General features: G+C 38.2%; 1 protein-coding gene across 1 annotated transcript in view; it reads left to right on the top strand.

The window, feature by feature from the left end:
- Window positions 1-16,927, top strand: part of LOC139732602 (endonuclease V-like) — a 76,673-nt gene that overhangs the window by 20,197 nt on the left and 39,549 nt on the right. Inside the window, exons 6-7 of the mRNA XM_071643459.1 lie at window positions 3,201-3,313; window positions 12,380-12,448. Coding sequence (XP_071499560.1) covers window positions 3,201-3,313; window positions 12,380-12,448 — 182 coding nt within the window. The remainder of the gene's footprint in view (window positions 1-3,200; window positions 3,314-12,379; window positions 12,449-16,927) is intronic.

The raw sequence follows: 16,927 nt of genomic DNA, 5'->3' as shown, positions 1-16,927 counted from the left end.
TGTTTGTTTCTGACAATCTGAACTAACAGGCATGCTTACAGGTCATTCCCAACTAATATTGTAAACCCTGTGGCATGTTAGGAAATTATTTCGGTAGCAAGTTTCTGTTTTTTATTTCTCTGAACCATTTGGAGATTATGTAAACAATGTCAAATGTTTATCATCGCAGTTTTTGTGTGTTCTTGTTTCAATAAAATGGAACAGAGTGTCATAAAGATAAAAACTAAGATTCAGGCCCTAACCCGTTCACCAGACTTCAGAACATGTCTCTTTTACAAAAAAAAAGTAATAAATATCAAACATGAGTAAAAATAGATCATTAAAATTGCTGCGTATGTATCATTACCATGATTTTCATCAGCAACAAGTGTGTGTGTGTGTGTGTGTGTGTGTGAGGATAAAGTACAATACAAGACAAACTTACACATTTGCATGTACAATTTTGCAAAGATAAAAAAGAATCAAGTCACTGTGGTACTTATATATAACACACATATACATAGCTTTTGCTAAGAACTACCTAATCCAACAATAATCACATCCTGGGCACACAACAAAAATATGAGCAGAAAATGAAATGCTTTGTAGTTAAAAAAAGGAAGAAGAAAAGAATGCAAAATCAATCGGCTTTTTATCCACATTTGGCACTATTTTTTCGGCATGATTATAAACTAATGAGGTTCCTTAAATATTCTAGTGTTTATGCGTTCCATTGATTTAAGCGGGGTTACCACTATCGCACGATTTATTACGAACGCCACGATTGGACATTCGCAACTGATCGTGGAAGTTTCGTTGAACTCGTCTGAAATTTCACGTTTGGATACGAGGTTATGCGAGTCAATACGTGTTGCTTCGCTTGGATGCGATATAGTCACGAATGGTCTATTTCAAGCAATACGACCTCTCACTATCTGGTCTCCCGTTCAAATACGATCCGATAGGATTGTCCCGATTGAGTCCATGATTGGTTCCGATCTACCACTATCATTACGATCGGGTTCCCCAAGATTTGGTGTATGCAGCTACGTTATGATACGTTCCAATACGAATACCGCGAACCAATGCTGGCTGTTTAGATAAGATACGATAGCTTTCACGATCGGGATCAAAAGCGACCCCCATTTAAGGTGCGATTGGACCCGAATGGGAATATTATAGTCCGGCTGACGATGGATTTCATTGTTTCCTCAACTTCTGCAGAGTGATTAGGCCTATTATCCACAACCATTGATGATGGCAAGGGTTGACAGGTTGAGGATGATGAGAACGTGACCTTTGCAGTATTGCGAATGACGATTACATTATCATCAGACAGAAAGCATCACCTAGGTCAGCCACAACCTCAGATAGTCCTTCCTCTAATTTAACCTATAGAAATTAATAGATTAATGAATCGACGTGCTCATCCTCCCCCCCCCAAAAAAAAAGAATCCGAATACACAAGATCAGATCATTGCCCCATATTCTCCAGATAAAAAGATCAAGACAAATGCTTTCACCTTTCTCTGAAATACAACCCGTACATGAAGAAAATAATATGAAGTTGAAGCTAAAAAAGACGGTGGGATCTTCTTGAATGCTAATGTAATAATATATGTTATTTACGCTCAATATAAGAAAGTTGGCCGAACTGAGAGCATTGCTTGTTTGTTTGATTTCATATTCGCATAGTGTGTATCATATGCATCTTTATTTCAAAATGTCATTGTCTCATGGGGTATTGAAAGTTTGGTGGTTGGGCTTGATTCATTCGGTGTTTAACAAAACCGACAAACACACACAACAGAAATGTAACTCCCCTGAAATAATGTCGCTGTAAAAAAAAAAAAGTCTTAAGCAAAATCATTTCGCAGGGGTATTGCTATACTTATTGACTAACTTCTATGTGAAAAATAATGACAGTGATCTTTATATTCATGCACAAGTGACCTAACATCCACGACAATGGTCACTTTTCAAAAGTCACAAAAGTTACTTTGTGGGGTATGTGGAACATTCTGCTTCTGGTGGATGTTTCAGTGGTGTTATTTTATATTTCATTATGCCGCCCTCCCTTATTCAACCTCGCGGAATACAAAATATATACGATTTACGAGTAAAATAAAGGCAAATGTGCAAAATAAGCAGAAGGAAAGTGAAAAAGTCGATCCCGATCAACACGATTAAGAAGCATGATTAGATAAGATGTGCTGCGTTTTGATACGATCCAAGACAATCTGATGCGATGATGACGATCAAAAATTAATCGTGTTAATCGTAGAAAATTTTTGAACCGTCCAAAATTTTTCTACGATTATCGCGATTGCCACGATTGACCTCAAGATCTGATGCAATCTAGTACGATCTGATAAGATCATTACGATTGCTTCACGATTAAAACCACGATTTCGATCGTGGTGCCAATCGTGATAGTGGGAACCCCGCTTTACCCATGGACCTACAACACATGGACATTCATCGCTCGTTAATTAATTCGTGCACCTGTTTCTGCCAAAAGCGTCACAAAAACATTTTGAACATGCTTTCCTGCTTTGATCCATGCAGTGTTGTCCACCGACAGCCAGCCTGGATAAAAACAAGACGGCGCTTTGAGAAATCTAAAAACTACATGCGCAGAAGCTAATAACTCTCTTAAATCAAGAAAAATGCGTGTGCAGTTGTAGTGTATATTGCGAAATCATCGCCAAGGCAATTTCATTTGCGAAATGCAAGTACTTTACAAGAAAAAGCAACTAATAACGCAGATTGACTGTGATTTGTAATCTATTTTTCCCCATTTGTCGCACATTGTTTCAGAGTAAACATGGGCAGTGACAGTAGACAACATGCTTGTCTTGCCATTCAGGGATGTGACTTGCATGGCCGCAAGTGGCTGCTTCAGTACTTACAAATTTTGTGACGCAAAATTTGTCCTTGTTTCAGGTTTGCTGCTCCCCATCATTGGTGTTTATTCAAAGGCAGTTGAGTCTGAAAGGCACCTCAGCCAAATAGGATCGAAATGAGGGAAACTGGGTTCTTTTGTCAGTGATGTGATTACACAATCGTCAATGAATATACTCATTAGGATGCACATAATCAGGTGGCGGTGGTGAACATTGGATCAAAGAAAGACCTCTGTTCATGGTCCATATGTGTAGTAGGTCCATGCTTTACCTAAGTTTTCTATAAGTTTATTTTTTTCTGCCACCTGTTTCCAGGTTTTGGTACAGCTTGTCACCTTGGGGTTCTGTCAGACATTCCTACCATTGGAATCGCCAAAAAGCTAACCCAGGTGGATGGGATGCAGAAGGACGAACAACATACTGACAAGGTAAAGTTGGTAAAGATGATCAATTTTGATACCCCCACCCACCCTGCCCCCCCCCCAAAAAAAAAAAAAATGAAAGAAATAGCCTAGATTGAGCCTGATTGTACAACTGCAGTGTTCATTAATGCTGATTTTAATATGGAGGCGATTTCTATCAACTACTGTATCAAGCTGGCAATGTTTTAGATTTATCATCACACATGCGTAGGGACCAAGTACAATATTTCATGAGTTAAATTATGTATTTTTGACAATGTGCACTTGTCATTTAGTTATATTGTTCTATTTCCTTCTGCATATCTGTATGTTTGTATAATTGGAGACTGTTAGGACGATCTTTATGTCTGAGTGCATGGCAATAAATGACTTGAATCTTTTCATGAATCTTGAATCATTTACAAGGGATCATAATGATAATATTGACGTGATATGATGAGGTAACTCTCAACAACAAAACTAACGATATGGTAATATGACAATAGTAATGATAATGATCTTAATTATATTAACATTTACAATTTTTAGTGAAAATACATCCTGACAGTTGCGCTCTCATTTTTCAAAATGCGTATTTTTATGCCTCCGCCACGAAGTGGTGCCGGAGGCATTATGTTTTCGGGTTGTCCGTCCGTCCGTCCTTCCGTCCGTCCGTCCGTCCGTCCGTCCGTCATTCCGTCCGTCCGTAATGAATTTTGTGGACAAGGTAACTATCAAAACCTGTTGAGGTATCCTAATGAAACTTTGCATATATGTGTATTAGGGGGTAAAGTTGTGCCTATCAACTTTTGGGTGCACATGCTCAATGTCAAAGGTCAAAAGGTCAAGGTCAAATACATAAAATGTCACTATTTCCACCATATCTATTGAATGCCTGAAGAGATTTTCTTGAAACTTAGTGTATACATGTATTATCCAATTAAGATTCTCTGGTGAAAGTTTGGGTCATGAGATCAGAGGTCAAAGGTCAAAAGGTCAGGGTCAAATACATAAAATTTCACTATTTCCACCATATCTATTGAATGCCTGAAGATATTTTATTGAAACTTAGTGTATACATGTATTACCCAATTAAGATTCTCTGGTGAAAGTTTGGGTCATGAGGTCAAAGGTCAAAAGGTCAAATAAAAATGTTAAAACTTCTTTTTTTTTCCGTGCCTTGGAAAATTGTTCAAGGTATCTTCATGGAACATAGTATATACATGTACTGACTGAAAGTGATTATCTAGAGAATGTAGGGTTCATGGGGTCAAAGGTCAAGTGCAACACTTCAAAATTTTACTATTTCCCTCATATTTATGCAATTCCAGCAGGGTTATGTTTTTTTACACTTGGTGTATGCATGTGTAACCTAATAGAAATTCTCTATAAAGATTTTTTTTTCTTCTTTTTTTTTGCCTCAAAGGTCAAAAGGTCAAAGATCAAGTGAAAGTGCTGAACTAACTTTTTCCTCCATATCTCGGAAGTGGCTCAAGTTATCTTGAAACTTAGTACATATTGTGCATGTTCTGCCTGAAAGTGATTATCTTATGAATTTTATGGTCAAAGGCCAGATGAAAATGGTAACAATTTACTATTCAATTCAGAAATTGCACTTTTTCTCCATACCGGTATCTTGAAAATTACTCAATGCATAAATGTATGAATGGGTCAAAGTCTAGTTAAGGTCCTTAAATCCCCAAATACATGCTCTCCTATTCATCCAATTAAACCTAGGTCAAGGAAGGAAGGAAGGTGAACATTCAACACATTTGTGACAAACTTGTCATTTCAATATTTTGCCAATTTTGTGAAAATATAATCACACATTGTCCACATACTATCTAGACCTATTGGGAAAATCATGCATTATGGCGGAGGCATACCAGTCGCCAAAGCGACATTTCTAGTTAGGAGGGGGATTTTACACCTGAATTCTATATTAAAGCGAAGTAAATGACGAAATCATCCAACGTGTACATACGTAAAAGAAAAGCAAGAAAGAAAATAAACGCGTGAATATCATAGATTGAGTGATCATGCTCATGGAAATACATGTATACAGTGCTCAGCCAATAATCGGCTGCTTTAGCGGAAACACCGAAACACTCCGTGTATTTGTACAAAACGTTTTTTTTTTTTCCTTTTTTTTTAACATGACAATTGCTTTCACCTCTGAATCAGGACATACTTCGACTGAAACACTTACTTGTCCCTCATTAATGTTTAGATAATTATATGCTCATTGAAAATCAGAAAAATAACTGCAGAGATTTCATTTCCTCACCAGAAATGATATATCTAATCAAACCAAGATAGATTCTGTCATTTACGCAGCCCACAAATTTGAATCTCACGAGGGAGGTAGTTTGTCGACCTACTCAATAAGTTGATCCTTTCAGAAAAAAAAAACAACCGAAGGTCATTCCATCAGTTCACAGCATGCAGGTTAACAATTGCCGTAAGTACAAAGAGGCCAAAGTATTTTCTTGGAACAGATGCCGTTGAGTTGATGCCCAACCCGTGACCTCGGAGTCTCACTGATTATAAGTTTTCCTTTAAGTTAATGTATATATTAAAAAAAAATGATTATTTAACAAGTGAATATGTAAAAGCAAAATCAAAAAGGCTAATAAACACGCATGTATGTAGATTGAGCATTTAAAGTCTGTAGTGATAGAGAGAGAGAGAGAATCACGTGACTATTTTTTTAATGGTTAGACACTCCTGGGAATATACAGTGCTCAGCCAAACATCAGGAACTGCTTTAGCGGGAGCACCAAAACTCCATGTATTTCTACAAAACATTTTTTTTTAAACAGAACAATTGCTTTCACCTCTGAATCAGGACATATTTCGACTGAAACACGTACTTCTCCCTCATAAAAGTCTAGATGATTATGATCATGAAAATCAGAGAAATAACGAAGAGATTTCATTTCCTAGGCAGAAAATCTAATTTCTAACCAAACTAAGATAGATTGTGTCATTTACGCAGCCCACAAATTTGAATCGCACGAGGAGGTAGTTTGTCGACCTACTCAGTAGGTTGATCCTTTCAGAAAAAAAAAAGTCATTCCATCAGTTCACAGCAGGTAGGTTAACAATTGCCGTAAATACGAAGAGGCCAAAGTATTTTCTTGGAAGAGATGCCGTGGAGTTTAATGCGCAACCCGTGGCCTTAACATTTGGAGTGGCACTGATTGCCTTTATTTTAAGTTTTCCTTTATTCCCGTCATAGAAGTGAAGCCTTGGCCCAGCATCTCTCGGCAAATCTGAAAATGTGGCTTCAACCATTACAGGGCTTTGATTTTTTTTTTTTTTTTTTTTGGCGTTGTTTGGTTTGGTTGTATATAACTGTGTTTATGTAACTCGACACAAGAATTCATTAACTATTAAAGAAAGAAGTGGGTTGCAAATGTCAAGTATGCTATTTACTGTCTGGTAGAGACTTAGTCACCCTTGATTCTTCGGGAGATCTCATAGAATATTATACAAATAGTAAATTGTCACGAGTGCAATGGTATTCCATTGCACGAGTAAAGACCATACACTATTTGATTTATACAACGTCCAAGTAGATCTTTTTGGTCTAGGTAGGCCTAGAAGTCTATATATGTATGAAAAATATAGCCATACTTACATATAGATCCACTACGATTCTCTTTCTGGCTTGTGCAATCAGTGTAGATACAGGTCACAACTATACTAGCGCTCATACACACGTGCACTAACACTACGTAGGCCTACGTACGCGCTTGGCAACCGCACACGTACACTGCGCTAGCTGCATGCGATTCTCAATATGCAACACACAGTACACGCAGTATTTACCGTACAATTTCTCGAACCATGGAATAGAACGAAAAAATCGAACCAAGTTGCACGCAAAAATAGAACCAAAATTGCACGGCGCGTTGAATGGAGTACTTATTGAATATCACGTCACCAACAATCCTCCAATCAAATTACAAGGATCTACTTGGACGTTGTATAATATAGGCTACATATCGATGGGGGTATAGACCTTGTTGAAGGCAATTTAATTGGCTATCGACCTGGTAGGTAAAAAAAAAATCTTTTCGCATGAGTGAACAAATTCCTTTTTTTTTTCTTCGAAGGCACAAAAGTAAAAATTGCAAAAATGGGCAAGTTCTCATTCATGCGTATGTGCTCTTCCATACAACAATCAGCACAAAAGACAAATCAACAATAAGAAACCCAAATTAAATTGGAAAAAAAATACCCATTGATCTTTATGATGTCTTTGCAGCCCTCAAAGATAAAGAAAGTCAAACAATAATGGAGAAAATGAAGGATCTTCTGTCAAATCCGATTCAAATGACATTACAGAAGAGGCAATATTAACAAAATAGTAGAAACTTGAAATGTTATTTCGAATTAAGCACATCGAAAGTGATAACTGGTTCTTGAATTTGTCTCATGAATTCTTAAATTCTTTAATTAAAAGAATGAAATAAAAAGAATTGTCCATTTTGCCCCTTTAGTTTCCCATTCTTTTTTCTTGTTAGAGGATATGAAGAGATACAAGGGAACGAAAACTGTCTTTTGATATTCATTCAAAATTGTGTTAAGTTGGTCTTTTGTTATCATTGCTATCCTTAAGGGCATTTACAAATGATTGACTAAAATCCTAAAATTCTGCGATTTTGACTTTTGTGCTTTGGAAGACAAAAACGAATGTGCTCACTCGTGTGTAAAATTTCCTATTGTATTACCATACCAGGACCATAGGGAATTAAATAACCTTTAATATGCATGACACACAGATTTTGTATCAAAATCTATGAAAAATATGAACTGGAAAAAGTGATTTTTTTTTCTGGGTGTATATTTTACCTTTCTCCTGTTGTCATGATGGTGTTTTCAAACCTCATGTATATATATATATATATATATATATATATATATTTGAATTCTGTTTGGTCTTCTATTTTTTTCATCTCAAATCTTGTACGAAGACAAATCCGTAGAGCTTCTGCCTTGTTTGGCCAAGAAAAAAAGAGAAGAAAATGACGAGGCTTTCTCTCTCTCTCTCTCTCCCTCTCTCTGTAAGCCCACAAAGTCATACACATTTACACTCACTATAGCGTCAAGTTTGAGATTTGGACTTGCCGACTTAGATGTATCTTCACAGGATGAATATTTCTGCCTAAAATTCATCATCCAAGTACAACATGTTAAGAACTCTGGCAGCTCAGAATTGTATGGATTGTCGCTTAATTCTCTTTGCCAAAGTTGGGAGGTATATGTTTCTTCCCGCCTGAGATATATACTACCTTGATACAACAAATTAGTGAAGACAACAACTCAAACAAACAGAAGATTAGAAGTTTCTTGAAAATAAAAACACCACATAAAGTTGAAGCTATGTAATTCTAATGTTTCACATGTTTTCACAAAACGCTGATATTGGTTTCAACCACATGTGCATATTTAAGGAGATGGATGATAATGTCATGCTTTCATACCATTGCAATAGCCTATGAAATAATATACACGTACGTGGGTATTATATCGACATGTGGTTAAGACCAATGTCACCGATATGTGAAAACATGTGTAGCCAGAAAACACGTGCTTTCCATTTTACGTCTGATATCAGTGGAACTCCTACCATTCTATCTATTTGCATTCACTTTTCTTATAAAAGTTGGAACAATGCGATGTAGATCCTGTAGGGAAAAACAATCTTGAATTTGCATCATATAAGTACTTTCAAACATAATGTTGTTTGTATTGGATGTGTCAATAATACTCACCCAGCAGTGGCTGGCCAATACGCAAGTTAGTTTACCAGTATCCGTATAGACCTATCCCACTAGGAGTCCAGTTTGATAAATAGTTGCGAGTGGTCTTACCCTCGATTTATTGAGCGTAAGTCAGTGAATTCGAGGGTATGATCAAATACACCAAATACTGATCGTAAGTCTGTTTCATGAAAATACTTACGCTTGATTTAAAGCGCAGATTCATTAGCAGATCGAGCTTAACGTTTTGTTTTGTTTTTAATCGCATCAGTCTTAAAGAGCACTATGCGGCAAATGTTTGCGAACGTAGCGCATTTTAGGTTTCGTCATGGTTAGTAAACAGTTGCAATCAAAATTCGCAAGTAATTCTCAGTTGTTTTTTTCGACACGAAAAACTTTGCGAATTTGATTGCAGCAATATAAAGAACTTCATTGTAACTGATTACGAAGCCTGACGACACCTGACTTTCACTACGTTCACAAACAATCGCAAACATTCGCCGCTCAGTGAGATATCCCCTTGAAATCAATCTTACGATCAATTTTGATGAAACGGACCCCTTGCTGCAAAAATCCGCCATTATGTGGTGTCCCTTGCGTACAGGCATTATGATGCGAATGCATGATAATTGCGACCCCTTCGCGCCCGCTGCAATATATTGTGCATTCAGCACACGCGTGCGCGTTGGGGACACCGCAGTATTGGCGGATTTTCTGTCAGGTCGCATTGTGTTTACTCGCAAGAAGTCCAGTCCTAGAGCTTCGTCTACTTTCTCGGCTCTGCCAATGTGCTCCTGCTATTACGTCATCTGTCACGTGCCAGGGATTGCGTGGCAAATAAGAATGTATGAATGCGCGGTTTACTTTACAAACAAGACTACTTCGAAAATGTCACTTTTTAAAGTCCCTTGTTTTTGTATGATAAAATCGCATATTTCCAGTGATACTTCCATAAGAGAATAGTGATAGTTTCCGCGTGGAGTAGCGTTGAATTTTGAATTGTTTGACAATGAGACAAATTATTCTGAGACACTCTGCTCCAATGCATGTCACGGGACTTCACCATTTATCCTTTTTTTACCGTTTTGCTACAAAATGACAGTTATGCAATTGCCGTGCTCCCGATGTTTCAATCTTCTTTATAATCTTGTAAATTATCTTCTTCTTTTTTGTTTTTGTTTCAGCCTCATGGTTTTCTCACACCGATGTCACTTGGATATCACTTAATATATTCTGACAGTTTCTGAAATACAAAATTACTGACAAGAACCGCACACACCAGATTTTTTCCTGGTAGGGAATTAGGTGTAAACCCCCAAAGGCTTTTGATTTGATTATTCTGTAAAGAAACAATTTTGATCTAATATTTTTTTAACATTTTGTATATCCAACAGTACTTGCAGATCATACTGATTAACATCTTCACGTTGGTTGTTTGTATTCCTAACTCAAATTTTAGAACTATTTTAAAGCACTATAGCTGTTTTTTCATCTCCAAATGATGAATAGTGGCTTTAATCTTTCAACTTGGGGCTAGCTGATCCCTCACCCTCTTTATCGAACTAGGTTAGATGTATCTAGAGCGTTGCAGTAAATTATAAAACCCATGCTTGGCACCATTTTCAATCAGTTCCACCCTACTTACGCATGGGGATTGATGCAATAGTTTGTACAATATGTCCACAGTGGCCCTTTATTTTTCGTTGAAATTCAACAATTGATTAATTACTTTTCGGTCTTAACGATGTATATGTCTCATGCGACCCATTGATCTTTCTTTGTTTGTATTCCCGCGTGATATGCGATTCTGATTACACCCCAAGATGCTGAACCACGGTACGCCGTTTCCCGCCAATTCATAGTTTAGTGCTCGAGGCCCAGCTATTATAGGACTACTATTTCCTGGTGGGATAAGTTTCCGTGGATGTCTTGCTGTTGTGTGGTATACACTATAGTGCATGCAGAATGCCATAAAACAGCTATGTTGAAAGTTTAATTGGTCAGACATGATGAATTTCTTTCTATGGAGAAATTTTGTGCACACTTTGTTAAACGAATGGCCCATCCTTGGAAGGTTGAGTAAAAGTACTACGGTTGTGCGATGCTGTTCAATTGCAAGAAAGATTTGTTCTTGTGTGTGTGTGTGTGTGTGTGTGTGTGCGTGTGTGTGTGTGTTTGTGTGTGTGTAGCCCCTGCATTTGGGAAAAAAGAAGAAAAATATCAAGTAATGTTTATACTTTGTGACGAAATGAATCATGGCCTACGTCATTTCCTATTATGTCCGACTTTGATAAAAGTGGTAATGTTTGTTATGACAGCGCAGAGCTTCATATTAGAAAAAAAAAATACGAACTGGCAATAACTCGCCATGAGAACGTCGTATGGTGCAACCAGGCGTAATTTTCGAATGTGACATTTTAAAAAAGAGACATTTTCCAGTTCTTTCCATGCTTGATGTGAGCGGTTTGAGCACAAATCTTTTTGATGAGATATTTAGTAATGATAATCTATAGTGTTCAGTGTCGTACAGTGGGGCATAGTAAAAACTAAAGATGCAATCTGCCTGTGTGCTTTATAGGTATAGTATTTCTATACTTGGTAGTGACGTAAATGGAGAGGGGCGTTGGAAATGGAGGGACAAGTGGTACATATGAGGAGTTGAATGATAGGAGTCTCCCATTAGATGAGAAGGTGATAGTAGATCATGGTCGCTAGCAGGTGCCCCAAGGTTATGATCACTTAATGTTGTAGTGTCAGTCAAAATGGTTCTCATGTTTTTGTGTGTGTCATTTCAATGCGCAAACCCTGCTCAATCACAATCGTTAACATCTTAAAGAATATTTCTGTTGAAGCAGATGCGTGTTTTGCTTTTGCTATAAAGTTTTGCGAGAGATTACGTGATTGGTTGATTGATTAAGGAGTCAAGACCAACTCTTACTCTCTGCTAGATTATCAAACAGTAAGTCCAGATGAATTGATTTAATTTTGTACCTTTATTCATCGTTACCTGGATAAATCAGAACTTACACCATTTCAAATCAATTGTGATTGATTAAAAACAAGCCGTCAGCAAAGTGACATACTATGTGATCTCAACTTCGATGTCAAAGTCGTTGCTACAGTGCAAACATGTCAAATTTTCGTAGTCCCTAACAAACTGTCTTATAATGCCAGATCCGATTCTGATAATCCCGTGTACCATTCTCCTCATTTGCTTTGATAATACATCAGGTTGAATTCAACTTGATTATGTTGCGGGCGTGCACTTCAAATAATGAACTCAAATGTTGTTGAAATCCTTCGATATTTTGTTTTATTTCAGGTTGCTTCTCTACAGTCAGGCGGGGACTCTTTTGATTTGTTGGGGGCATCCGGCAAGATTTGGGGCAAGGTAAGCTAGTTTTTATTTATAATATTTTTGTTTGTTCATTCAGTGACCTGTGTACTCAAAGAACTCTGTAGAAGAGCAGGTCATAATGGACAGTTGTTTTGAGTTTTACGTGGCAACCAAGGGATAAACCTTTTCTGTGCCAATGAGTCAATAATTGTGCACTTATTTCACACACATACCTATGGGTAGAAAATAATTGTGTCGCGCTGAGGGTTAATTAATTGCTCGTTGTGGCATAATCCACGAGATTGTTACCTGCCCTTCCCGGCCGGAGGACTTCGAACAAACATGGCTGCTGCCAAAAAAAAAAAAATCAACTGCGGGGTCACAAGACTTAAAATCCATGGTGCCATCCACAGTTTGTGGGCGAAAATGCTGAAGAATAATTGACCAATAATGAATCTAGTTTCACGTGTTGGCAGATCGAACAAACATGTTTTGTTCATTTAGAATTTTGACCCCCCCCCCCCCACCCCGCCCGCGCACTCTAATAAACAGGACGTCCAAAAAGATGAGGGGAGGCTCGCTAAGACTTCGAGATTTTCTTTGTGAGATTCCTTCAAAGTCAATCTGTTTATTACATGTATGATAGCATTTTGACATGTGTTTGAAGGGGAAAAAATACATGCAGCAACATTGTGTAAAGCTCAGTTAGTAGGAAGAGAACTGCATCGTAATTTCTGTTTGAGAGGGAACAAAATATGAAGAAACACTTCTTGCTTCATCTACGGGTTTCAAGGTAGATACACTTACAGGAACATTTTGTTTTTACTTTACATACGAAATGATTGAAGCAGAGAAAGAAAAATTGAAATTTTTTTCGTTGCAACAGTGCTGGCGTCTTTTTTACGATAACTGCTATGAGACAGTACACTTTACACACAATCGACTGAAACAAATGTGTTAGCTGGAAGTGGAATGACTAACGAAGTCTTTGTATCACACACACGCACATACACACGCACACTCACACACACACACACACACACACACACACACACACATACGAACACACTCAAGTAAGCCCAAAGGATGTATTGTAGTCCTTGATTATTATAATTCTCTAAGTATGCTATAGATCGTTCCACAAGTATGTTGTATTTCACAACTCAAATGAAAATGGGAAAAAAGTGCGTCGACAAACGTGGAAAAATGAGCCTGGGTTTTGCTTACTTGTATCTAAAAGTGTTAGAAAATGATACACATTTTGATCGTTAATAACTCAGAAAGCATACATCGGATAATACCGAAGTTGATACGGGCTAATACATAACTGAATAGTGAACATTATTTTCTTTTTCTGGGGTTCTTTTAACATGATATTATGAATCAGTTTCTCACTAGGTACATTGCAAATCTGTACATGATATGAAGTAGGTCACGTTTTGTGACGTACAAAACGTCAGACACTTTTGCATTGTGAAAAGAGGCATTTACTCACTAATTTCATCACATTCCCTTTTGGTTTAGAACTGTTATCCAATCTCAATATAGATCATTGGAAAAGCTCCTCTTTGCCACAATTTGATATTAAACTAAAATAATTCCATCGTTTATTTTGCGGAAGCCCACCGACCAGAATAAAAAAAAAAAAATAGATTTGTAATTTACATGCACTTGTCAAGGTTTGTCCTTCACGACAGGTTTCTACAGATGGGAAATTTAATCCTTTTCAATTTATTGTTGTAAGACAAACCACAGCAGGGAAGAAATTTGAACCTGGATGGATTTTCCTCTCATATATCAGAGATAGCGTATCCCCAAGTAAGGATATGTCCACCTGCGAACTGATGGACCAGAGCGCAGCTGGATTCAATTTCATTTCATCGATTTCGCAAACTGTGACGAAAAAGACGCAGATCGAAGTATTGTGCAATGTGCTCCCCGTAAGGGCCGACATGTGACGTGACAGATATATGCCGTCAGTACAGTACGCCTTTTGATTAGTCTCTTGTGTAGAATCCATCACATTCACGGAGGAAGGAAATAAAAAGTCTCAGTGGAAGAAGGCCACATGTGTCCCAGCGATATATGAACCTGAAGAGCCGCATCCATCCATCTTTGAATTTCGACATCGAATATCATGAACACTTTCGCTACAAGTAGTGTCAGACAACGTATAGTGGCAGCTTTGAGGATATATTCCCTCAACATTCTCATAGTAAGAGTGTAGAATAAAGGAATTTGGAGGCAATCAAGTGCACAATATTTGCTCGTTTTTTATATCTCTCTCACTATCTTCTGCATTAAAGATTGGTAAAAGTTTGTTTTGAGGGTGCCTGTTTGATATGAGCTCGTTCCAGATTAGGGCTGCATAGTGGGAAAATCTCCCTTTCCCCAGATATGCCCAGGCTTTTGCAAGATCACATGTCCACCCATGTTTACTTCATTTCTTATTCTGTGGCCATGTAGTGAACGAGACCGGGTAAACATGTCTGACAGATAACACGGCGATTCAGCACTTAGAGCATGGTATACCATTTTGCATTTGTAAAACTTCCACCTTTCTTCAACGTTTACCCCGTCTCAATTCATTTAAGATTACTCGTGTCAGAGTCCGAATATCAGCTCCTGTGGGATCTCTTGCCATGTTTTGTTTGGTTTTTTTCGTGTGTGTGTGTGTGTGTTGTATGATTATTGCGTCTTTCGTATTTTGTGAGTAGTTTGACCAGGCATTACAACATATTCAAAGAGGGACATAAATGGGTGAATTAGCCATTTGCAAGAAGTATCAAACTGCTTCTTGGTTAGTGAGGGCGGTTAGTTGGCTCAGTCAGTAGCACGTCTGCCGCACGATCCTAAGGACCCAGGTTCGATACCCGGGTCCCACTGAGCAATGTTGTGTGTAATCATACCATCCCCTCTTAGTAAGGGGCAAAACACTCTGACCCTCGGATAGGACATAAAATGGAAGTCCTGTGTGTGAGAGAGTCACAACTCGTGCACGTGAAAGATCCCGCTTCATTCATTCATCGCAAAGAGCAGGGTGTTTAACTCGGTGAAGTGGTCCCGCCTTACATCTAACTGGACCCCATGGAAGACCAGCTATTGCAGCTAAATACGAGCTGTCCAGCCATATTCTCAGATAGAAACGAAGCAAACAGACATGTATTTCTTGATGCGACACAGTCTAGGACACAGTAAACTATTATTATGTTATCCTTTAGGTGACTTATTGGAATGCTGTTTGGCTTCCAGCACACTTTCCTTGTCTCCATTACAAAACTTACAAAATGCCATGGGGCAGTTTAGTTGTGCGCGCTTTAATTTTCGAAAAGTGAAAGATGTAGAACGCCCCTAGTATGGTTAATTAGTGTAGTTTTGTCTTAAACAGGCTTCAATAAAAATAGGTCTCAGAAACATGTGCAAAAGTGCGTGTTGTGAATATAGTTGTGGATAAAAAAAATCAACAGCCACAGCTTTTGTATACGATATACAAATTGCTGTTCATATACCGTGGGTCCTTATTGTGGATCCTTGGAGCATGCAGGACGTCTGATATTGCAGCAATGTTATCCCCCAGTGTCGGATAAGTGTCGATTCAGTCCAATAAGTGTTCGATGTGTGTTAGACTTGTGTTAGGCGACTATCAGACGTGTCCAGCCGACATCCTATGACAGTCTGTTGAATTTGTGACGATTAAACGGTCATCAGACAGGTCAGCTTGAGTCTTCGTTCTGGAGCTCTTTTGGCATTGGCATCGCCCTCGGTGAGCGTCGGTTAGAGTCTCTGAAGCTTAATTGTCGGAACAAATTTCATCGGACTAATAGGAACGCCGACATTGTGGCATTTTGGGGATCAGATGAGCCTCCGATGGTCAGTGGACTGGGGGCTTGACTTATCAGTCCAATAGACCGCAACTTCATCATATAGATGTACGATTGGCGTTCGATTCATCACTGATTGATTGGCGCCGCTATTTCACCGAATTCATCAAGTGTTTGCTTGGAGAAGGAGAAGCGTTAGAAAACCTTGATTTCACACACGCACACACACACACGCACACACACACACACAAACAAACAAACAAACAAACAAACAAACAAGCACACAAACATCAAGACAGGAAAGACGGAGGAAAGACGGAACGTCTCATCAGATTAAAGGGATAGTATAGTATTGGCCGAGTTGGGGATTCAACCTTTCATTTCATGCAAGATACTTCAAAACCACTTTATGAAAGAAACAAAGTAAATCAAAACGATATTGATAAAAGGTGGGTTCAACCTTTTATCCAGGATTGCTTCGTTCTCGATATCTCCGCCATTTTAAAACCAGTTTTCATCAAATAACCCTAAACTTTGAATTCCTCTTAGATTATATGCTTTTTCATATTTCATAGGAGGTCTCTCATTATCTTAAAAAAAAAAGAATCATCATCAAAAAAATGTTGGAAACCTGTAGCCCCATCTCTATCGAAACTGTACCATCCCTCTAAGAGGCCATGTCACGTGTAATTTGGCATATACGAGAATGAGA

This window comes from Diadema antillarum, unplaced genomic scaffold (genome assembly GCF_040938485.1).
Source record: "Diadema antillarum isolate AM-2024a unplaced genomic scaffold, OU_Dant_1.0 seq00000439_RagTag, whole genome shotgun sequence".
In the NCBI taxonomy this organism is placed as follows: domain Eukaryota; kingdom Metazoa; phylum Echinodermata; class Echinoidea; order Diadematoida; family Diadematidae; genus Diadema; species Diadema antillarum.
The sequence above is the reverse complement of the archived record's forward strand: the minus strand, read 5'-3'. Positions and strand labels throughout refer to the sequence as shown.